The sequence below is a fragment of the Trichosurus vulpecula genome, chromosome 6 (assembly GCF_011100635.1).
Source record: "Trichosurus vulpecula isolate mTriVul1 chromosome 6, mTriVul1.pri, whole genome shotgun sequence".
Classification (NCBI taxonomy): domain Eukaryota; kingdom Metazoa; phylum Chordata; class Mammalia; order Diprotodontia; family Phalangeridae; genus Trichosurus; species Trichosurus vulpecula.
The window spans coordinates 158527815-158553257 of record NC_050578.1 but is presented as its reverse complement, the minus strand read 5'-3'; the positions used below and the strand labels follow the sequence as shown (position 1 = coordinate 158553257).

The following is a 25443-nucleotide window of genomic DNA, read 5'->3' as shown; positions in this document are numbered from 1 at the left end:
CAGAGCTTACAGTCTAGCACCATCAGAGACGGAACATGGATAATACAACATATTAAAGCAAAAGGCTAGAGCACTTGTCACCGGAAGTTGACCAAGCGCATGTTCAGCCCCATCCTCTTACCGCTTCAAAATTGATAGGAGGTAATTTTGGAGGGGAAGCGCTAGCTGGTGGTGGGTATCCGAAAAGGCTGTATGCGGAAAGTGGTGCATCGGTGTGCTTTGAACGAACGCAAGGCTCCTAAGAGCCAGAGGTGGGGAGGGTGTGCCTTTCGGGGAGGGGGAGCTGCGAACAGCCACGTGCAAACTCGAGGAACCATGCATGCTTGGGTGTGCTGAAGCAGTAGGCCAGAGATGCTGGACCATCACGGGCACACTTGAGATAATGTGTAGGAAGACTGCAAAGGTACGTTGTTAAGCGTTTTAAAATCTCAAACAAAGCAGGATATGCTTGATCCTAGAGATAATGGTTATGCCATACCAACAAGTATTTATTAAGTGCCTACTGTGTGTGCCACGCACTTGAGAGAACACAGAGATATGTCTCGTGATAAGGACTGAGACTTATGGGGAGAAACCGGAAACAGCAGCTTTTCTGAGCTAAAGCACTGCGGCGAGGAAGAGGGGCCCCTGCCTAGTCTCTAGGAAAGGCAATGCCCACCACCCCAACCGAGAGCTGTCGGCTCTGTCCCGGGGGCAGTTGCAGGACTCCGGGAGCCCAGATTCCAAGGCGCCCCAGGGTAGAGGGCTGGGGGGGGTGGAGGGGTGGCAGGAGGCCGGGGTGGAGAGCGGGAAGAAGGCCAGGAGCTGAATTTTTAGATGAAATGGAATTGCCCCGATCTTCCCATCCCTTTCAGGCTTTGAGGGAGGGGGTGGTCCTAATGGCCCCCGCTCCTCCCGGCTCTTTTGGGACAGTTTCTTGGGCTTTGTCTCGGAGGCCAGCCCCTCTCTGTGTCCTGCCTGTTTCTCCACCAATCCCGAGCCCGGGCACCCAGGGGAGGGGACTGCCTCAACCTGTCCCTAAGCCTTGCCCCCTTTACACGCGCTTTCGGAACCCCTGGACTGACTGACAGCCGCCGGGGCCAACCGGCTGGTGACTGAGGAAGCCTCCAGCGTGGGCCGTGGCGAGGATCCGACTCCGAGGCCAATCGCCCTGGATCTGAGGGGTGGGGCCTGCTCGCTTTCCTTGGTCGCCATCTAGCGGCCTCCCGCCTCGCCCGTCCACCAATGGTGGAAGAGGGGGCGGTGCGGGGCCAGCCGGAGAGCCAATGGTGGAGGCGAGGTGGGTAAGCCGGGGGCGGGCTCCGAGGCCGCGGCGGGTACCCTGCCAGGAGCCGGAGCTACTGCTAGCCGGTGGGGGCATCGGGAGGCGGAGAGCTGAGGCTGGGCCGGCGGGAGCAGTGAAGGAGCTGCACGAAAATGCACTCGGATGCTGCCGCTGTCAGTGAGTAACGGGCCGGGAGTGGGTGATAAGCCTCGCGGGCAGGGGGCGGACCGACGCCGCCGGGTCCGGGAGACGGACCCCCGCGCCCTCCGCCGGCCCCAGCCTTTCCTCTTCCACACTGACAGAGCCCCCAGCTCCGCCACCGCCGTTTCTGCCTCCCTGGCTCCGGGCCCTCTCGCGGGGGACTGCCGGCCGTGACGCTGCGGGTAGTCAGGTGGAGAGGGGAGGGCGCGCCCAGGCCGGCATCTCAGCGATGGGGTGGGGGGGCCAGGGTGCAGGCGGAGGGGGAGGGGCTGGCTTTCTTTGGAGAATTGGAGGGGCGAGGTGCGGGGGTAAAGGGGACCCGGCGGGGAATGACAGCGGGGAATTGAGGCCAGGAGGGAGGGACTGTGCTCCTGGAGAGGGTGAGTTGTGGGGGGTGGGTGCTGGTGGAGGAGGAGGGCAGTAATGGGGCTCGAGGATGGGGCTGGGGGCTAAGGACCTTAAGGGGAGCATGTGGGTGATAAAGGGGAGGGAATGAAGGGATTGGGAAGGATGGCATGCGGACACCTGCATAGGGAGCGGGTTAAGGTGGGGGGGGGGGGCTAAAATATGCGGGTAGGGGTTGAAGGGTTGAGGGATAGATGAAATCCGCGAGATGGTGGGGGAATAGCATGAAGGTAACAGCTGTAGGGGTCTGGGGCCCTAGGAAAGGGAGGGGCTCTGGGTAGGGGGTTGCGAGTGTTGAAGTTTGTATGTTGTGTGGGTAAGATAATAAGAGGAGGGGAATGGGCAAGATAGCTTGAGGAGTTTGGGGGGATAGCACGCGGGCAGCTGCGTGGGGAGGGTCGAGGTTCGGGCAGAACAATATGAGGGGGACGGTTTGGGGGAAAAGCCTTATGGGGGAGGGGGAACAATGTGGGGATGGGGCCTGGGGGACGGTATGGGAAGGGTTGGAACGGTAGGAAGGGGCAGGACTGGCTAGGGGAACGGTACGAGGGGGCGGGGTTCTTGGGAAGAACGGTATGATGGGGGATGGGAAAGCTGCCTGGGGAATGGGGGTGGGGGCTTCGTGGGGGTGGGAGAGCAACTGGGGAGAGGGTAGACTCTCTACTACTGTGGGGGGGCAGGGGAAAGGAGGGTTGGGGAGCTAGGTGGGGGGGATGGGGAAGCCGGATAGCTGGAGGGGGGGGGTTGGGAACTGTATGGAGGAGGCGGAGGGTTGGTTCGGTGGGTGGTAGAGGGGGACGTGGGGTTGAGGAATAGTATGGGGATGGGATTGGGGTAACAGTGCGGGAGAGGGGTCGTCGAGGATGATTTGGGGGGGGGGTGTTCCCAGTCCGGTAATACGGGATCAAACTTGGCCTCTCGGGCTCGGTCTTTGGGAGTGGGTGGGAGGGGTTCCCTGCCCCCTCCTTGCAGCTCCTCGAGTTCTTTCCCCTCCCCCACGCTCCAGGGGCCGGGTGACCCCGGCAGCTGGCCCAGCCTGAGGCCGGGCTTCGGGTTTCAGGGTCGGGAGCCCCGAGCCGTGCTCCTGGGCAAGCAGAGGTGATGCCCCGAGGAGAGGCGGTAAAGGGGGTGGAGAGGGACGGCCCCCCGGTTGGGGGAGGGGTCCGGCTGGTCTGTGACCTCGGGAGATGTGGGAGCGGAGGAGAGACGGGGCTTGCAGGGGGTGGGGGGTGTGAACCCCGGAGCGGCGGTGACGGGCTCGGGGGGCTGGGGGCCAACTGGGCAGGCTGCTTTTGTGCAGGGGCAGATTCCGGGGCTTTGGAGGGCTTCGGCTTGTGACGCATTAATTTTTAGCAGCGCTGGGTTTGCCATGACCCGACCGGCCCTGGGCCCCTCGGAGCGGCCGAATAGCCGCGTCCCTTTCTGCGGTGAAGGGCGGAGGAATTTTAGGGCTATACTTCAGGCTTTAGTGGAAGCCTCGGGGTTTGAAGGGGAAGGTGGGTTTTACACAGGCATCATGGGACCTGTAGTCTTGGCTGTGCCAAAACACGGTTGGGTCGGATGCACGTGGGTAACTGTGGAGACGAGTCCCAGAATGCACGGCGGCCCCCGGACCTGCAGGAGCCGCTGCCGGAGCCGCCGAGCTGCTCCTCAGAGGAGCCCCCTGCGGTTCGAACCCCGAGACTTCTGTGCTGTAAACGGAGCGTATTCGTCCGGGGCTGTCACACTAGGGCCAGTATGTTCGCATTTGTTTCTTACAGCCAACAGCAACAACACGAATCTTTAAAATGGTAAAAGATATTTCCATTACATTGTCGTGTACAGTAATTGGTAGAGCAGAGCTCTTACTTTTGGGACCGCCTATTGAAGATCAGGTTGAGGAAGAAACAGGCAGCAAGAAAACAAAATGAAGATAAGTTATTGTAGTTATTGCTAATTCAAGTATACTATGTGTGCTAGCTTGAGGCCGGATGAAAAAAGGCACTGTCTTTTGTTTTTTTTTTTTTTTAAAAAGTGTCTTTTTCTTTTCTGTGTTAAAGATATTTAGTAGGCTGAATATTTCCTTTTCACCAATGGTAGGGAGACGACTCCTTTCACCATTGAATTGATCTGTAACTAATTGACTAGTTAGCCTTAATAAGTTAGGCTTCCAAAAAGGTAGCCTTAAGGTAATTTTTGAATTGATGGGGATGACTTGATTAATTTTATATTTTTTGTTCCATTCACAAAACTGGTATACAGAGTGGAGATGACAGAAGAAAATTACTTTAATTGTAGTGTGGGAAGCAAATGGGAGTACAGAGAGCAGATGGAAGACAAAGGATTGACAAAATTCTAAGTACTGTTGGTCATGGAATGGTCTATCTGTAAGGACTTTATGTATCTGTAGTCCATCCCCACTCATTTTACAGATTAGGAAACTGAGACCAGAGAGGTTAAGTAACTTAAGTTCATTTGACTACTTAGGAGTGGAGCTGGGACTAGGAGCCAGCTCTTGATTCTAGGATAATTTTTATTTCAGTGCATTATACTGTTTTCTGTTTATATAGTGTGGTGCATAAAGTACTACTTGGTAAATAGTTGATGAAATAAAGTCTAAGTATTGTAGATGAAATTTACTAAGAAAACGGAACCAATGAAGAGTTTTCAGTTGTGAGAGACCATATAGTAGAGCATAGGTGAAAGATTATTTTGACAATGGCATTTGTTATAATAACGATTATGAAACTGAAGATAGAAATAAACTAAAAAAACATCATAGTGGGTTGGCTTCAGCATAAACTCAAAAAGATGTGATGAGTAAGAAGTAGGAAACGGTTGGGTGTGGAGAGAACAAACCTTGAATTTGTACACTGGTTTAAAAATTGATCAGCGGGTAAGGTTTGGAGGGAAAGATTCAGGTGGTCTGGCTTTGCCACGCTTTACCGGAGGTTGTGATTAATTATCAGGAAACCCTGTTTAAAATGAAAATATGTGATATGTCTAGCACATTTACTCTTGGAATGGGGGGTAAAAGAAAAAATAAAGGTTAGTTGCCTGGTGGAATTGGAAGATATAACAATAATTGCCTTATGGATTTATTTCCTAAAGGAAATATTTAGATTATTGCTTCTTTCCTACTTCCTTTGTGTTTCTCTTCTCTAGCTTTCCCCAAAGGGAAGGGATATGGTCTTTGTGGTTAAAGTTAATCCGACATACTAAAGGTTCTCTAAATTTTAGTTTTCTGTCTTCATATATATCTCATAGCAGGCGCTAGAATATTACTGATGTTACTGGTTTTTATGTTTTTGTATATAATACGTAATCCTATAGCTTTTCTGGTACCTTTGTTCTTTTTTCCCCTCTTTATTTCGCGTTCTTAAAGACAAAAGCACATGAATATTTTTATGCTAGGTAGGCTGTGTGAGATTATTTTGGCTTCCTATGAGTTAGCTGCAAACGTCTTTTATCCTTTTCCTCTCCCCCCACAACTTCAGTAATTCTCCAAAGCAATAACTTAATATACATCAGTGGACAAGGGTATTGATAGTACTCTATGTAGCCACTATTCTTAAAGCAGTAGTGAAAATAAAATGTTATTTTTGTTTTATATCTGGAATATTGCATAGAAAATTGTCTTTATCAAATAAATAATTGAGATAAATGAATATATAGTTCTCTTATGGGTTCTTCTGTGGCTAGGTGACATGGTGGATTAAGGCCAAGGCTAGCATCAGGAAGACCTGAGTTCAAATGCAGCCTCTCTTACTAGCTGTGTGACCCTGGGCAAGTCATTTAAATACCTCTGTATTCTTCAGTTTCCTCACCAGTAAAATGAGATTAATAGTACCTACATCATAGAGTTGTTGTGAGGATCAAATGAGATAGTATTTATAAAAAGTGCTTAATAATGTACCTGGCACATAGTAAATGCTGTATAAAATGTTAGCTATTTATTACCATCTTATATACTATAGAATGCAAGTGGTCACAGTCCTTGTAATAATTGACCTTACAAGATTATGAAGTAGCACTGTCTCAGTCCAATATTTCTGGCACATTTGTAATTAGATAAATTGTCAGGTGAAAAGGCCAAGGACACAGAAAATGTTTGCCCTAAAACTAAGAGTCAAATTTTTGCAGATGCTACAGGCAGTGGACTAATAGCAATTCCCATCATTGCCTTGTACTCAGAATCAAGAAGAATTGAGTTTGAATCCTTCCTGAGATACTTAATTAGCTGTTGGACCCTGGACAATTCACTTAACTTCTCTTTTCCTCATCTGTAAATATTGGGATTAGTTTTGATATATTCTGAATTTCTTTTCAGTTTTAAATCAGCCATCCTATGGACCCCACAAAAAGTAGGGCTGCTGTTCACATTGGTTGTAATACAGTCTTTTAAAACTGGATGCTCCATAGACAGACATCTCAAACTCTGTGTAAACATGACAGAATTTCAACATCTTTCCCCTCCAAACCCATCTCTTTTAATTTAACTACTTCTGTCAGGGACACCACTGTCCTTCTAATTGGCCACGTTCAAAAGTTCCATGTCATTCACTTTTGCTCACCTCATATATCCATTCAGTTGCTAAATCTTGTCATTTCTACCTCTACAACATTTCTTGTCCCCTTCTCCTGTAGTCACTCACATGGCCACTCTAGTTCAAGCCCTGATGAGGGACCTCTCCTTGCTTTGCTTCTTACCTCGTCTTCCACACAGCTGCCAAAGTGATTTTCATTTTAGGAGTTTACTCAGTATACTTCAATTGTTACCTGTTAACTTCTGGGATCAGATATAAAGCCCTCTACAAGCTGGCCCCAACCTAGCTTTTCAGTCTCATTACATATTTCTCTCTATCATGCACGCTGTGGTCCAAACTATTATTATTGGTCCTTATTTGTCTTTATTACCAGTTTCTGTGTCTTTGTGACCTGGCCCCTGCTCCCCCCTACCCCCCCATGCCTGGAGTTTACTACTACCTCTTCACTTCTGCCTCTTAGATTTTTCTTAACTGCCATCTTTAGGAAATCTTTATTTATCCCTATAGTTACTAGTGCTTTTCTCCTTCTCCTCAGATTCTCTTAATTGTTTTGTTTATGCCTGTACATGTTATCTCCATTGGCTAGATTGTAAACTCTGGAAGACAAGGACTTCCTCCCCTCCTCTCCCCTCCCCTCCCCAACATAGTACCTGGAATATAGTAGGCATTGAATAAATGCTTGTTGATTGACTCAACCTTCTTAAGGGTATTTTAACTGTGCTTTTTACTGTTAGATGAAATTTTTTTTTTCATCTTTTGTAGTATTTTGTCTATGTCATTGTAGAAATCTGTGCCATGGTGTTTACCCAGTTGTGGGGCCTAATAAAATGCTGTGATGCTTGGTCAATACTTGTTTCATGAAACAAGTTTTTTTCTTCTGGACTGAGCATCTTCAGTTGTTTTTGTATATTTTCATCTATATCATTTTCCCATTTCTTTAAAATTATTTCCGTTAAGTTAAATGTAAATCATACCTAGCTAGGAGTATCACAGACTTCCTCTTGGCAGTATTCCCCAGCTGTAGTCCTATCCTTCCTTCTTCCAGTGCTGCACCATTCTTCCTTATTCATATTTCTGTTGACATTGCCCTTGTGCTCAAAATCCTGCAGTGGTTCTCCACTGTCTACTGAATAAAGTTCCACCTCTTAAGCCTTCATTCAAAGCCCTCCACAGTTTGGTGCCATCCTCCCTTTCCAGTTTTGTCTCACATTTTCCCTCTTTTATGCTCTATATATTAACTCCAGCCAGACTTTGAAATCTATATTTTTGCTTCCTTATACTGTGCTTATGACTCCATGTTTAATCCCATTGTAGTATAGTGAAAAGAGCTCTGGACTTTCCAGTCAGAAGATCTGGACTAAACTCTTGGCTCTGCTCTTTGCTGCCTTGACCAAGTTAATTACCATCTCTGTGCCTCAGTTCTCTACAGAGCCTTTTCCTGCTCTAAATCCTGTGATTTGTACGCCTGGAATCCAGTGTCCTCCTTCTTGAGACCTCTGTAGGAATCCCACTCATGCTTTAAGAACAGCTTAAATGCCACCCTCTCCATGGAGTATTTCTTTGTTTCCCTTGTTAGTAACGATTTTTACTGTTTTAGAATTCACTTTATATTCATTTTTTGGGCAGTTTCGGGGTATTTGTTTTATTTTGTATTGCAATTTTTTATGCATATGTCTTGCTTCATTACAAGCTATAAGCTCCATAAGGGCAGGGACCAGGTCTCACTGTTGGGAGCAACTTAAAGGTAATTTTTAGTGAAATCTGTTTGCTTAACAGAGGGGTTCTTAACTTGAGATCCGTGAATTTTTTTATTGTATTTAGATATAATTAATTTTTTGGTAATTTTATGTATTTAAAAACCTTATTCTGAGACGGGGTTTATAGGCTTTACCAAACTGCCAGAGTGATCCATGACACAAAAGATTAAAAAACACTGTGTTAATAACACATTGTTCTAGATTAAACGAGTGAAAAATGTTTTTTTTTTCTTTTGTAACCTTTTTTGGGAATAACCTATATTAAATATTGTAAATTTTCTAGTCTCCTCTAACAATTCAATTTTCTGGGACTAAAAATCTCTTCATGTGAATGACAAATTTAGAACATTGGAAACTCTTCTTTTAGAAGGTAAATTTGGCAAGTTGGAAATGAACAGAAGATGAACATTCTGAGGTTAGTCAGGAATTAATGCTGATAGCTTTTTATAGGTGGTCAGCCTGATATCAGTGTTATCTTTTTATAGCTTGTCCTTTGAGGAACTTTGTTGCTTATTTTGAAAGTGAGGTTAAGCAAAGTACCACTTGATAATTATACTGTCTATGGAGAACAAAAGGGGGGAAAATAGCATAGAGATTTCAATTTTTCAAATGTTTTTATTCCTCATTGTTCACTTTTAAGCATATTGGGTACCTTACTTCAGGTCTGAATTGCTTAACTCCTCCCAAAATTATTATGATTAATTGCATTATTTTTAGCTCAGAAAAATAATTTTTAGTGTGCCTTCCATGACATACAAATCAAGAACAGCAATTTAGTGATGGGAAAAGACTTTTTCTTCCTTTTCCCCCTCCATGCCATTGTTATCTCTGAAAGTGCATTTTCAGTATGCCTTGAATACTTTTCTTTTGTAAATGTTTGAAAACATTACTTACTGGCAAGCATTTATGATATTTGATAAGAAACAGTTCACTTGAAACTAAACATCCAAACCCTTCTGCAGAGGAGTGATATTCTTGCTAGGCCTTTTCTCTTATTCTGTGTTGACTTGTATTGGTAAGCAAAATAGCCTTTGTTTTCTTTGAGTAATCCTTAACTAGGTGCTAAGCCCCAGGCCCAAACCCTGATTACTGTGGAACCTATTTGGGTGTGGATTGGTGACTGGTGTGGGGCCCAAGGTGGGGCTGGCTAAGGGGAGGTGCTACCTCCAGAGCCATGCCTTACTATTAGGTGTTAACCTCATCTATGTGGATGTGAACCTCCCAGGATCCTAAGGAGAGGGGCCAACTCAAGAACCAATCACCAGAGCCTAATGCAGCTGACGCTTGATGACGTCCAAAACTCTATAAGAGTAGAGAAGACAGCCTGAAGATTGATCTTTTGTTGGAGCCAGAGACAGCTGGAGCCAGAGACAGCTACAGCCAAAGCTGAAGATAAAGCCGAAGCAGGAGCTGCTGGTAGCAGAGCCCGACCCGACCCAACCTGCGTGGGGACCGAGGAGTGCTGAGCAAGGACTTGAGGCCAGTGGGTAATCTTCTCACCGGAGAGGGGAAGCATGAATATGATTTGGTTTAATGCCGTCGTGTTTTTCTGTGGCCTCCTGGCTACTCTTGTGAGGCAGACTTATTGGGCCTGGAAGCTCTTGACCAAGATAACAAAATGGGTATGCTGGTTCATGGGTCTGCTACTTTGGAGCTTGAATAAATGCTTTAATTCTTCTGCCTTCTACTTAGGGAGTTCCTTAAACCCTGCAGTTCTGAACCATTCAGACATGTATGTGATTCTCTTTGAAATCATAAATTCTGCCTTCCTAATACATGACTACAGAAGAGAATACTAGAATTCTTAGCTGGAAGTTACCCACTTGCATCGGTGAAGCTTTGTGCCCCAAATGGATCGCTTGCTTTAGTAGATTTCACTTTATGAACTTTCCCTAGTTACCTTTTTCTTAGTTGCTTCTTAGAGTTTCTGTGGACACTTTAAAAATTGTAGAATTTTGAGTTTGCAGTGTAATTTCGAATCAAGATATCCTAGTGAAAATACTGAATGTGGAACATTGTTAATTTGAAAAATTAATGGGGATGATAATTGTATCCACCTACAGGGTTGTGAAGATAAAATAATATGTAAAGTACCTTGCAAATCTTAAAGCGCTGCATAAATGCTAGCTATTATTATTGATCCTTTCATGTGAACATTATTATTAGTTATTAATTTGCTAACTTAAGACTTAGCACAAACTGATGAATAATTAACTTTACGCAAAGAAATTAATAGTCCTACATTGGGGATAAACTTTTACCTGACCTTCTTAATTTTTCTTAATGCTATACAATCCAAAACAAAATTAGGACCATACTATCTATACTATATGGCTGCTAGCGAAAGTCCTGCAATATAGAGTATGTTGAGCTAGTTTTGTTCAAATTACCTAACTTAGCTCTTTCCAGAGCTATGTGTCTCTCCTCCAGTCTTCTTCCTTTACATGGTCTATCCTCTCCTCCCTTCCCCACCCCCAATGCATGACTATTTCCATCACGACTATTTCTTAGAACATTCTTCCTACAGGAAGCTTTCCTAGACTTTGCCTCTACTAATTGTTAGTGTTCCTTTATGGGACTGCTTTTATTTTTTTGTCATTTTGTCCCTCTCACCTTGCAGAACACTTCCACTTGCTTAATAAAGCCTTCTTGCATTGACTTAGGTGATTTACTTTCTAATTACTGTGGTCCAAAAGCATGCAGTTAAATGTTTGATCTTTGGTTGCTGATGTAATACTTAAATGGGTAGAGAAGAAAGATTATAGGAGGAAAAACAAAAAGAACTGGGAAGGTTGAAGACAAACAAGAAAATCTTGATGGAATTTGTCAAAAGATAAAGAATATGTGGAGAACAATGATAATAGTTGATATCTATATAGGTCTTATGTTTAACAAAGTACTTTGTTTACATTTGAAATCATAACAGCCTTGTGAGGTGGGTATTAGAACTCTTGTCCCCATTTTACAGATGACGAAACTGGTTCAGAGAGGTTAAATGACTTGCATCAGAGAAAGGGTGTGAGCTCCTATCCCTTCTGACTGCAGTTCTGGCATTCTTTTTTGTTCACTGTGAAAAATGAAGAGTGAAGGCTATTTATGCAAAGCCAGAAATGGTAGAGAATAACATCACTTGACTCATTGTCTTCTGATCCTGTGCCAGGTGAAAAAATATGTTTGCACATATTATACATGTATACACATATATGTATGTGCTGTTATTCCACATCCCTCCCTTCCTGTGGCCATTGTTGGCCAGTGGCTCTGGGTTGTGAATAGTACCTGCAAAATTAGTTAACCTAGATTATCTCGTTGTTTCTGTGGATCTTCTTTTAAAACCTTGACCCAGTCAGAGAAGTTTTGAGATATTTCCGGGACTTTACCTTTCCCCGCTTGCCCACTCCATTTTTGATGCTATTTTGTCTCATTTAACCCCCAGTTGGAAGTTATTCAGAATAGGGTTGTTTTTTACTTTGTATTTTTATCCCCAGCCCCTAGCACAGTGCCTGATAGATACCTAGTTGATACCTAGTTAATGCTTGTTGATTGATTGGTTGATCATTTTTACCTGACCAGTTGAAGACCTAGATATCCTTTTTCTTAAGCTAGGAATGACCAGGTTGAGGTCATATAAGCTGTTAAATTTCATTCATATTAAAGGGAGATATATAAAGTCAATAGGATCATTGAAATACCCAAGGTCTCATACTTATAGAGTACATCTATCATTTTTTTGGGAAAATATGCCACATCTTTGTTCCTTCTTTCCTTCTCTCCTTGGTGAAGTTGAACTGAGGTAATATCTTTCATTCGTTCTTTTTTCATTCTCTCATTCTCTCTCTTCTGCACAAATTGTATTCAAAGTGATACAGCTTTCTTTACTGGTTGTTTATTGACCTTAATTAAGAATACCATTTCTGCAGAGCTGCACACATCCAGCAGAAATTAAGTTTGTCAGTAAATATTAAATGCCAGGCACTGTGCTGAGTGCTGTGGATACAAAGAAGGCAAAAGCCAAGTCCCTGCCTTCAAGAAGCTCACAAAATTGGAGTCTCAATTGGAGAGAGACACTACACAGACAAGCTCTTCTATTCAGGATAAATAGGAAATGATGATATAGTATTTGAATCCAGGTTTTCTTGACTCCAAGTCTGGTCCTGCGTCCATTGTGCCATGCTGCCCTTCACCTGTAATCAAACTTGTGTTGATGAATCACTTTTATATCTGTAAAGTCAGTAGGGCAGCATAACCACCCAAAGTAGGTGAGTTAATGCATCAGAAAAAAAGCTCCTTATTACAAAGAACAAAAATATTTTTAAAACTGGATAAAACATAAAATAATATGTCAAATTTAAATATAGGGAATATTAATAGGGCTCAGTTTGATTTCCACCAGTACACTTTATTCTCCTTGCAAGTAAAAACTGTAGATTTCTAACCATAAAACCACTGACTTACTCCTTTCATCAATCAAAATCTACTTTCCTTCATTATAAACAAACCAGCTATCCTGAGTATTACTATACACAAAACAAAAGGGCTATCTTCTGATGCCAAAGGAACTCTTGGATATTAACAAACATGAATGTTTCAATGTACAAAGAATAGAGAGAAATGCTACATATGTAGCCATGAATTTCCATTACATGAAACTTTAAATTTTTTTCAAATTTTACACTACTTGGCTTGTCTGTCCTCTTCTGAAATTTCTTGTGCTCTCTTTTATTTTAAATGATTTATTGTTACTTTTCCCTTTTTTTCTTCATCTTTTAAAAGTAATTACCTCTACTGCCTTGCTGCCTCCCCTAGCCATCCCTTGTAACAGATACATTTAGTCCTGAAAGTCAGATCTGCATTGGCTGTCTCATTCTGTATCTCTAGTTCTTCTTCTGTCTTCCAAGAGGTAGTTCATCATTTTTGAGTTGGGTTTGCTCATCCTATTGATCCTAGATCTTAGGGCTTTCTTTTCCTTTACATTTTAATTCTTGTTTTTTAAAAGAGTAATTAAAAAAAATTAACAAATCTATTCTTTCTCAGCTAGGGGGCTTAGTGGATAGAGTACTAGGCTTGGAGTCAGGAAGACCTGAGTTCAGATGTAGTCTCAGACACTAACTAGTTGTGTGACCCTGGGCAAGTAACTTAACCTCAGTCTCAGCTTCTTCAGCTGTTAAGATGGGGATAAGTAATAGCATCAACCCACCCCCACCCCCCGGTTGTTGTGAGAATCAATAAGATAATATTTGTAAAGTGACAGTGCCTGGCACATAGTAGGCACTTAATAAATACTTGTTTCCTTCCTTCCTACTCCCCATCCCATTGGGGGGGAAAAAAAGAAAAACAAATTCTTTTTTAACAAGTAGCAGAGTCAAGCAAAACAAATTCCCCCACTGTCCATGTTAAAATAATGTGGATTCATATATTTAATCCGTCATCTCTCTGTCAGGAGGTGAATATCATGATTTGTTATTTTTCTGGGATTATGAATGGTCATTGCTTTGATCTTCCATTGACCAGAATTTCATGAAATGAGTTCTTACAACTTTCAAAGTTGCTGTCTGTTTTTATAATGTTATTGCATTAATTGTTCACCTGGTTCTGCTCCTTTCACCCATCGGTTTCTACAAGTCCTCCTATTTTTTTTTTTTTTATAATATTGATGTTATGGTATAAATTGTTTTCTGGTTTTGCTTACTTTGCATCAGTTCATACAAGTCTTTTTACATGTTTCTTTGAAATGGTCTATATCTTTATTTCTAATAGCATGATGTTATTCCATTATATTCATGTGCCACAATTTGTTTAGCCATTCATTCTTCAATTGATGGGCATCCCCTTCGGTTTCAGTTTTTTCCCACCACAAAAAGAGCTGCTATAAATAATTATGTGCATGTAGGACTTTTTCACCTTTGGGGTGTAGATCTGGCAGTAGTATATAGCTGGATCAAAGGGCATACACACTATTCGGTAATTTTTGTGTGTAGTTCCAAATTGCTTTCTCAATGGTTGTACTTATTCACAAGTCCACTAACCTGTTATGATAAAGGTGCCTGTTTTCCCACAGCTCCTTCAGCATTTGTCATTGTCTTTTCTGGTCATTTTTCCCATTCTGTTGGGGGTGAAGTGGTGCCAAAGAATTGCTTTAATTTGTATTTCTCTAGTTATTAGTAATTTGGAGAATTTTTTAAAATATGGCTATCAGTACTTGAGTTTTTTCCCTTGAGAATTGTCTGTTCATATCCTTAGACCTTTTATCAATTCGGGAATGGCTCTTATTCTTATAAATTCGAATCAGTTGCATACATATCTTAGAAATGAGACCTAGGGGCAGCTAGGTGGTACAGTGGATAGAGCACTGGCCCTGGCATTAGGAGGGACCTGAGTTCAAATGACACTAGTTGTGCGACCCTGGGCAAGTGACTTAAATGTGATTGCCTAACACCTCCCCCCCCACCCCTCCAAAAAGAAAGAAATGAGACCTTAATCAGATAAACTTGGTGTAAAGACTTTTCCCCAGTCATTTGTTTCCCTTTTAATTTTAGCTTTATTCGATTTGTTTTGCACAACTTTTAAAATTTTATGTAATCAAAATTATACATTTTATCTTCTGTGATCATCTTAATCCCCGTTTGGTCATGGATGTTTCTTCCATCCACAGATCTGATAGGTAATTTTTTCCATGTTTCTCTAATTTGCTTATGATACTTCCTATTATGCTTACTTCATGTATCCATTTTAAGTTTATGTTGTCATAAGGTCTGAGGTATTGATCTAAATCTAATTTCTTCCATTACTATTGTCTAACTTTTTGTGTAGTTATCAAATAGTAAGTGCCAGTAGCTGGGGTCTTAGTGTTTATTGAAGACTAGGCAACTAGGTTCCTTTGCTTTTCTTTGTTGTATACCTAATCTTTTCCACTGATTATCCTCTTTGTTTTTTAACCACCTTATTTTGGGAACTGCTGTTTAGTGGTATAGGTTGAGATCTAGAATTGTTAGGGTCCCTTCATTCCCATTTTTTCTTTATTTCTTTTGAGATTCTTGACCTTCTCCTCTTTTATACGAATTTATTATTTTTCTAGTTCTGTAAAGTAATCCTTTGGTAGTTTGATTGAAGTGACATTGAATAAATACATTAATTTATATAATACTGTCATTTTTATTATGTTGACCTGTCCTACCCATGAGCATTTAATATTTTTCCAATTATTTATGTCTGTCTTTACTTCTATAAACAGCTGTTTTATATAGTTTTTGTGTATGTCTTGGAAGATAGATTTCCAGATAGTTTATATATTTTGCAGTAATTTTAAATAGAATTTATCTTTTTCCTGCTGGATTTTATTGGTTACATGGAAATGATTATGATTTTTATGGATTTATTTCCTGCAAGTTTGCTAAAGTTTTTATTTAATTTTTAGTTGATTCTTTTGAGTACATATGGTCATGTCATTTGTAAAAAATGATTATTTTACTTCTTTACCTATGCTTATTCCTTCAATTTCTTTTTCTTATCTAATTGCGTTTCTAGTGCAGTACTATGCCAAATAGTAATGACAGTGGATATACTTGTTTCAAGCCTGATTTTATCTGAAAGGATTTCAAATTACCCTTATTACATTTAATGCTAGCTCTTAAATATGTACTTTTTATACTTTTAAGGAAATGTCCACTAACTCCTATATTTTCTAGTATCTTTGACAGAAATGGGTTATATATTTTGTCAAAAGCTTTTTCTTACTCCATTGTTAGAGGATTTTAGTTTTTGTTATTAACTTGGTTAATTATCTTTTTGGTTTTCCTGATGTTAAATCAACAGTGCTTCCATGGTATAAATCCAATCTGGTTGTAGTATATAATTTTTTGATGTGTTGTTTTAGTTTCTCTTTGCTAATATTTTATTTAAAATATTTGCATGAGTGTTCATTAGGGATATTGGTATATAATTTTCTTTTCAATTTTGACTTTTTAGGTATCAAAATCATATTTGTCATGAAAGAATGTGATAAGGTGCCTTTCTGGGTCCTTTTGTAACAGTTTATGTAATATTGGAATGGTTTTTTGAACATTTGATAGAATTCATTTATTTGAGAATTTTTTAGTGGGAAGGGTTCATTTATAGATTTTTTTAATAGTCATTGTGTAAATTGTTTTGGTTTGACTTATTTCATTCTACATTATGTCATGAAAGTGCTTCTAGCTTTTCCTAATCTGTCTCAGTTGTTATTCCCTGTAGTGTAGTAGTATTAAATTACATATTCATATGCTATGATTTGTTTAGCCGTTTCCCAGTTTATGGTTTCCTACTTTGTTTATAGTTCTTTTTGAACACGTGGGTCTTTTCCCTCTTTGGGGTATCGCCGGGTCACGGAATACTCACAGTTTAATGACTCTGGACATCGTTCCAAATTGTTTTGCAGAATTGTTGGACTATTTCACAACTCCCAGCAACAATGCATCAGTGTGCCTGTCCTTCAAAGCCTTTTCAACAATTGTCATTTTCCTATTTTTTTTGCCTTTGCCAATTTAATGAGTAATGGGTATAAGATGGAACATATTTTAATTTACATTCCTTATTATTAGTGGTATAGAGAATTTTTCCATATTTGTTTATAGCTTTGTTTTCTTCTTTTGAGAATTATTTGGCCACTTATCTTTTGGTGAATGATTCTTGTTCTTATATATTTGCATCAGTTCTCTATATAGCTTAGATATATTTTCATCAGCAAAATTTAACACAGAAGTTTTCACCCAGTTAACTTCTTCGCTTCTAATCTTAAATGCATTGGTTTTGTTTATGCGAGAAATTTTCAGTTTTATATAATCAAAATAGTCCATTTTATCTTCTGTGAGGCCCTCTGTCCCTCGCTTTGTCAAAAACTGTTAATGTAGTTGTGAGAGATATTCTTTCCTGTATCCGTATTTATTATATTACCTTTAAATTATGTATCCATTTGGAACTTATTGTAGTATATGATGTGAAATTTTGGGATAAACCCAATTTTCCAGTTTTCTTAGTGGTTTTTGTTGAAAAATAAATCCAACCTAAGACCCAGATGTTGGAATTTCTCAGTTTATCAGTGTTCTGTTGCTTCTGGGTCTTATGTATCTAAACTTTTCCACTGATTACTTTTATTTTTTTTAACCAGTACCAAATAGTTTTAATAATTACTGATTTGTAGTATAGTTTGAGATCAGGTTCTGCTGTATGGTCTCTTTTCCCCCTCTGGTAATAATGTCCATAATTTACTATAAAAAGTTTTGCTCCAATTAGTTTTAGAATGGTTTACTAAAAATAGCACTTGACAGGAATGAATTCTGGATTCTTCTCCTAAACTCTGGTGCAGATTAGCTTTGTGGGTGAAAAGCCTAGACAGGTCACTTTTCTGGTTCTCAAGAAACTTCAGTGTTGAACTTTACCTGGCTATGATCATTTCCAGCACCAAAATTCTATAATAATCAAATTTACAAAATTGTATTCTTTTGTTTATATAGCCACTGTAGAGGTTCAAGGCAAACAAGGTGTTAATTCTCAAGGGTGGTGTCATTTTGTAAAGCAACAAAATTCATTTACCACAGGCAAAGAAAAATGCAGTTTTCATCTTTCATACAATGAAAATTTTCTTTATATAAAAATTTCAGAACTGAGTTTTTTCTTGTTTATTTGCTAGGTTGATTTTTCATTAAAATTTAGAAGTAAGATCCTAGTGAATCTAATATGTCCTTCTAGATCCTTAATACTTCTGAGGTTTTCCTGTGTTACATAGGTAACAGAGTCTTTTCCCCAAATAAATTGCATTTGTACCTTTTTCTAGATTCTATGACCAAGAGTACCTGGGTTTATGATAGAAGGGAGGGCAGATTGAGGGAGGGCAGATTGGGGGAGGAGGTAATCAAAAGCAAACACCTTTGAAAAGGGACAGGGTCAAGGGAAAAAATTGAATAAAGGGGGGCAGGATAGGATGGAGGGAAATATAGTTAGTCTTTTATAACGTGACTGTTATGGAAATGTTTTGCACAATGATACGTGTATGGCCTATGTTGAATTGCTTGCCTTCTCAAGGAGGGTGGGTAGGGAGGGAAGAAGGGAAAGAATTTGGAACTCAAAGTTCTAAAAACAAATGTTAAAAAAAAGTTGTTTTTACATGCAACTGGGAAATAAGATATACAGGCAGTGAGGTGTACAAATCTATCTTGCCCTACAAGGGGGAGAGGGGTGAGGTGACAGAAGGGAGGGCACATTGAGGAAAGGAGCAATCAGAATACATGCCATCTTGGGGTAAGGGGGAGGGTAGAGATGGGGAGAAAATTTATAACTCAGAATCTTGTGGAAATCAATGTTGAAAACTAAAAATATTAAATAATAACAAAATAAATTAAAAAACCAAAAAAAAAAGATTACCTGGGTTTGATGGTACCTCAGACAAAAGTTGTGTGATCCCAGGAAAGTCTCATCACATCTCAGTTTGTGTTTCCTTATCTGTGAAATAAGAGTAATAATGCATATATTACATGCCATAGGTTACTGAGAGAATTGAATAAAAGGATGTATCTAAGAAAACTTGAAAATGGCACATTAATTTCACTTATTTTTAATTCAGTAAACATGTAACTCATCTTCATGAGTTCAAATGTGGCCTCACATTTACTAGCTGTGTGACCCTGGGCAAGTCACTCAACCCTCTTTGCCTCAGTTTCCTCATCTGTAAAATGAGCTGGAGAAGGAAATGACAAACCTCTTTCCGTATCTTTGCCAAGAAAACCCTAAATGGGGTCATGAAGAGTCAGACACAAGAATCAAAAATGACTGAACAACAAATGTTTAAGAATTGGGAATAAAAAGGCAAAACCCCAATCATCTCTGCCTCAAGGGCCTTGCATGCTAGATCTGGTGCTGGCAGAAGAGAGAAAGCACTGGGCGTGGAGTCAGGAAAACCTGAGTTCAGATACAACCTTACATACTAGATGCATGATCTTTGGCAAGTCACTTACCTCCTGTCCATCTCAGTTTCCTCAACTGTAAAATGGGGATAATCATAGTCCCTACCTCTCAGGGTTGTTGTTATGAGATAATATTTGTAATGTGCTTATTAGCACAGTGCCTGGCTCATGGTAGGCACTATAGAAATGTTTATTCCTTTCCTTTCCTTCCTGTCATAGGTACATACATACATATATACATACATACACACACACACACACTTTCAAAATACAAATGGTTACAGTTTTCCTCATAGCAAAGTAGGTTATAAAGTGGACAAGGGTGAACAATTAGAAAATTAGTGGGAGCTCAGTAAAATATTTGCTGATTTGTTGAATTATCTTTTGTTTACCCTTTATATAATTTATTTGATAAAGGTTTTTCCTTTTCTTACTAGCCATTCATGAATGAAATAGAATTTCCATTTCAGAAACCCTTATTTTGGATCAAGAAGCTAAGTTTATACTTATGGAAATATCTAATTAGAAAATATCAATTATTCAAATTAGCATTAGATTTGAAATATAAACAGAATTTGTGAATTTGGTTTTTCCTGCTATCATAGGCATTAACTTTTATTTGATCTTTACTTCAACTTCTTCACCTTCACAAAATCTCAGATTTCAAGTCCATATTATTTACCATGAGTAGTGAACAAGATTTCAATTAAAAAATTTGGCATTATCACTGTGAATTTATTTTTTATTTCATTTTTGTTTTATCTCACGTCAAAAATTGATAGACTGATTACTCTTGAAATTTCCTCTTCCATGGTGGGATTCCTGTACCCAGGCACACACTCCTTCTCTGAATTAGAACCACCCACTACAGCGATCGGACCCGAGGGTTCTCTGAGTTTGAACAGTTTCAAAGTAAGAAAGAACCTCTATCAGTTTGTCCTAGCCGTTTATTCCTACATTTGTCAGAAAATTCCTCCCCAAATAAGAGACTATGTGGTATTCTGTGTTTGCATGAGGGAAGGGAAGAACAAACCCATGCATGAGACTTCTGTGTCCAAAGGAAGTTTATTAACGATATTCTTTAGGACTGGCTATAGATGATAGTTTGGGATACTACAGGCTTTCAGATCTGTTTCTAAATTCCAGAGGTATGGAAGTTCACCAGATGGCTTTTCATCTTTCCTTCTGTGTAAGACAAAAAGCCTGTCTTTGGCATGTTAGAGAGGTTCCCTCTTTTGGGGGGAGTTTCAGGATGGTGATTGATAGAACAAGGTGTTCATTAATCTACTCCCTCTGCTTCCAGAGCTGTTGAACTGGTTGAAGGAAAATAAGTGTTTGAGTGAAATATTCCCTGACATACTGAAGGTTAGCTAAAAAAGGGGATCTTAACCTATGGTGCTAGGTGCTATGGAGATGTTAGGGTCTAGATGGACACTTATCTATGAAGTTATTGGGCAAAGAGGGAGAGACTTTACCTTGTGGGCTGGTCTTTGGGGATGAATGTAAAAAGTAACAGGCAGTTAACACTTAACAAGGTATATGCCAATTTTCTGGCAAATGCTAGGAATATAGCCTTGGGTTGTTCTTTAGATGGAGGAATCTGTGACCTTACCAGAAGTACTTACTGTTTTTTTCCTTTGGAATTCAACTTTAACTCAGAGTAGGGGAGAGGGAATAAAGTTCTCATACACAAGAATCATAGTGAGGGGATAAAAGCTTTACTTATTAATACAGGGTGGTCCAAAAGTCATCCTGTCATGTTAGACTTTTGGACCATCCTGTATATCTGTACAGATGTTTGTATGCATCTATATTCTATTCCTGAGCATTCTTAATTCATTTACATTTCTCAAACTTAGGAAGGATACCACTTGAAGTTGCAAATTTCTATGAAGCAAAATAATGTCCTTTATTCACAAAATGAGAAACTGTGGAGTCTGTCTATGAAAAGTCTTTATCATGGAAAACCTTGGAGAAGTTAATTTTTACACTCTGCCACAATCTGATACCTTCCCCCCTTCCCACTGGATTGGGCTGAGATGGTGGTTCAGGAAGAGGTACAAGATCTTGGATAGGAAAAGAAATGAAAGAATTACTACAATAGCACATGGATTTTCTAGCCTACAAGTCTGTAAAATTGAATTCTGTGTATTGTACCTAATCTTTCTATGGGTTCCCATTTAAAAATACAAGCTGTATTCTGGCAAGGTGTTAGGGTTCCTTGGTGCCTTACCTTCTTCCCATGTCTAGACTGCCATCATAAAAGTGTTGTGGGCAAATCAGACCCTTTCAGATACCTGGTGTTTGGACATTTCTATTTCAGTTTAATCCACTTACGTAATAGGTTATTCTGAATATTCATTTCTTTGTATATATCAGTTTTTTGAATTTTGTTTTTCTTTTGGATTCTAAGCTTGGAATACTTGAATCAAAACATGGTTTTGTAGGTGTCAGGGGAGCTAATATTGTTGGCTGGGATCTAGTCTTTCTTGGGACAGGTTCTCTCTTTTCTGGACTCACCGTCTTCTGCCTGAGACCCCTTTCCTTTTCTGAAATTCTTCAGAAAACTTACAAAATTTACATCTTCTATGCAACCTTGCTGATTAGGCCACTGCTTGTGACATTAAAGGTGGGAAGCAAATCAGACACATTAGAGTGAGACCCTATCCCTCCCTATAAAGCACCCCACTCTTCTTTCATCATTTCTGATGGGAAGAATGGTGAGAGTATGATTTAACACTGTCCCCAAGTTCTGGAGGCAGCCTTTTTTTGGGGCCATTATGTACTCTCACCTTCTGTCCTGACACCCAAGGTGCCCTATGTATTTTAGCTCCTTTCCTTATGCCCTTGGCTACTTCCAGCTATGCCACACATCCTTGCCTTGTGAGTTAAGCTTGCCAAATAAAGGCCTCTTGCTTAAGAGCTTAACAAATGCTGGTTCATTGATCATATCATCAGCCTATCTAATTCTGTTGGGCAGCTAGGTGGCAAAATGGATAGACTGGAGTCAGGAAAACCTGAGTTCAGATGTGGTCTCAGATATATATTAGGGTAAGTCGCTGCTGTTTGCCTCAGTTTTCCTCATCTGTAGAATGAGCTGGAGAAGGAAATGGCAAATCACTTCAGTATCTTTGCCACAGAAACCCTAAATGGGGTCATGAAGAATCATACACAACTGAATGACTTGATTTTATTGTCCATATATGCTCTAAACTAAGATTTCTCATGGTTTTTATGAATAGTTAAAGCTCTGAGAGGGAGGGGAAAAAAGGAATTTTTAAAAATGTTTTACCCTTTCAGCCTAATTTGTAGGTTAATAGTTGGAGCCAGAACTACAGAAGAATCTAATCCTATACAAGTGTCTCTGAATTATTGTATTTCTAAGTCTGCAGCCTAGCACAGTGCCTGCCATATAGCATGTACTTAATAAATGCTTATTGTTCTATTGATTGGTGGTGTGTCTGCCATTTCAGTTGGACTTGTCCAACAAAATTCTCCAGTGTGGTAGGGAGGTTCTGCTTTTTTTTTTTTTTTTTAGCACACTGTTTCTGGATAGATTAGTAACATTTGGAGCAGGAGTTCTTCACCTGAGATCTGTGAACTTAAAAGCATAGATCTGGAAAATTATTTCAATATATAATTGGTTTCCTTTGTAGTCCTATGTATTTTATGTACATATAAACACTATTCTGAGCAGGGGTCTGTAGACTGCCAAAGGCTCCATGACACACATAAAAAGAGGAAGAACATTTGATTTGGAGTATTGCAATAAGGCATGCCTTTACAGGGACTTTTTTTTTTTTTTGAGAGAAGGACATAGGTTTTATTATTGAGGAGGATTTGTATCGTCAATATTTGTACATAGGCTCAGAATATGCTAAGAAGGGACTTTAGAGATTATTCACCTTCCTGTCCCTTCATTTTTATAGATGAGGACACTGAGGCCTAAAGAAATTAAATCACTTGTCTGGGGTTACATAGGTAGTAAGTTGCACATCCAGAATTTAAATATTGTCCCTTGGGGCAGCTAGGTGGCTCAGTGAGTAGAGTGCAGGCCCTGGAGTCAGGAGGACCTGAATTTAAATCTGACCTCAAACACTTGACACACTTTGTTGTGACCTTGGGCAAGTCATTTAACCCCAATTGCCCTGCCTTCCCCCTCCAAAAAACAAAAAATAAATATTGTCCCTTTCATTTCTGATAAGCCATATTAAGCACTGTGGTTTTGAGTGATATTTTTAGATATAGGAAATAACTACAGTGTTTTAGGATTCCAGGCTCTCACTACAAATTATTAAGGTGCTGGCATAGTAAGGCTTTATGAATTTTTTGGGTTGGAAATACATTCTGGTGCATAGCAACCACTCATATGTGGTTGTTTGAAAAACAACCACCATTACCACAAGTTAATACACTTAAGAAAACCATAATTATTACGTTTTCAACTGTCTTCCTGTTTGGTGAGTGAGTACCTAATATGCTAATGGTTGTTGGGGAGGGAAAAAGGAAAGTGTGTGCTTTGCTCTCCAGGACCCTATATTTTCATTTTATGGGGCTTGTTTTCCTAAGCTTAATAGTACTTTTCTTTCATTTCAGTTGCATGACTGGCATGATTTTGCCATTTAAATATATTTTTATTTTAAACTTAATAGGATTCATATAGAAACTACATTGGCTTTAATATAAGGTCTTAGAATTTAGGTATTAACATTAGGTTGAGAATTATTTGATTTCTAGAAAGTAAGATGGCTGTATATTGAGTTTTGTAAGTTAGTATTTAGCTAGTATCAGAATTTTTATTTAGTTTGACTTCTGAAGTTACACAGCCTTGTTTTGGGGCATGGGAAATAAATGAAACTGATTTTTGTTTCTTTTAAAGACTTTCAGTTGAATTCTCATCTCTCAACACTGGCAAATATTCACAAGATTTATCACACCCTTAATAAGCTGGTAAGTAAATATAATAAAAACAAAAATAATTATTTAAGAGATTTTGGGAGGGATTATGAAAGTCAATATATATTTAGATGTTCATGAAAATGTTGAATTACAAAGCTTGATATGTGACTTATTGATAATAGCAAAACTATTTCTTGCAGAATTTAACAGAAGACGTTGGGCAAGACGATCACCAGACAGGTATATATATAAAAACTAAATTTTGGGGTCAAGACTTGTGATTTCATTGGTGTAGGGAGCTCCAGGAGAGGAACTTCCTCTGCCAATGCAGATCAGCACCTTCTGCAGATAATACTCTTGAGAATTGTCTGGGGGCCCCCCCCCAAGAAGTTCCATGACTTGCCCAAGGTCAGATGGCCTGGATGTATCAGAGGAAGGACTTGAACCCAGGTCTTCCTGACTTTGAGACTGGCTTCTTTATTCCCTTATCCACTACACCATGCTGTATATAATCATACTTTTTAATATTTAACCTTCCTTCTGGAAAATTATAATAAAGGTGTGAGAAAAAGCATACATGTTTTTATATTATGTGTAGTGGTAAACTCTGTTTTCAATCTATTAATATTTTCATGTCTCAGTAACTGAAGAGAATTTTTAGTGTGTCACTGCTGCTTCCCAACAGGAAGTCTATTCTGTTGCCCTAATTCATGACTAAGGAAGTGCTACTCAGCAGTATTAATGTAAGGCTGGATGTTTTTATGGTGGTTTAAAGGTAAATTAACTTTATTAAACTATTTTGTGAATATTCTATAATACATAAAACTAATTTTAAAGTAAAGAGTTTATTTTTTGAAGATTGAATTTAAGTAGTTATGATGATTGGAATGATTGTTTTCCGTGTATTTAAATATCTTCATTTTGCCATGATTTGGAATAGGCAAGATAAAGAATTCTTGATTCTTTATGCATAATATTCAAAGTGTATAGAATCCGCCATTAAAAAAATGAAACTGATCATAATATTCCCCAAATGCCAATTTTCTTTGAAGATTTTCAGTGAGCCGTGTTTGGAATTTGCTTGATCACTTTTCAACTATGAATTTGTTCCTGAAATAGTAGAATAAAAATAATTTTTTTCTGAATTTCTTAGTAGTAAAGAGGGAAAGAAATACAAAACAAAGAATGTGATGACTAGAGGAAGTAGCAGCTAATGTTGGAGTATTGCATTTAGTGACTAAGACCCATAGTTTTATGGCTCCTTACTGTGATGTTTTACAAGGCAAGTGATTAGCCATAAAAACATTAAAAATTTTCATTTTAGTCCTACATTCTTCTTCAATATCTTTTTAAATTATGCTGGGTTGGGACTGTTTTTTGGTTAAGATTGTAGAACCATTGAGGTTTCACCAGTAGATCATAAAAAAGTTGGTAGGTAGAGGTGATCTGTCTTTATG

At 39.6% G+C, this 25443-nt stretch overlaps 1 protein-coding gene across 2 annotated transcripts in view; it reads left to right on the top strand.

The window, feature by feature from the left end:
• Positions 1–1290: 1290 nt before the first annotated feature.
• Positions 1291–25443, top strand: part of DCUN1D4 (defective in cullin neddylation 1 domain containing 4) — a 94714-nt gene continuing 70561 nt past the window's right edge. The window contains exons 1-3 of one of the 2 annotated variants that reach the window (XM_036764109.1): positions 1304–1441; positions 23967–24037; positions 24187–24226. In XM_036764109.1, the coding sequence (XP_036620004.1) occupies positions 1417–1441; positions 23967–24037; positions 24187–24226 (136 nt within the window). In that variant the 5' untranslated portion in view covers positions 1304–1416. Of the gene's footprint in view, positions 1442–23966; positions 24038–24186; positions 24227–25443 lie in introns of both variants that reach the window. The other variant, XM_036764110.1, reaches the window with a different exon arrangement.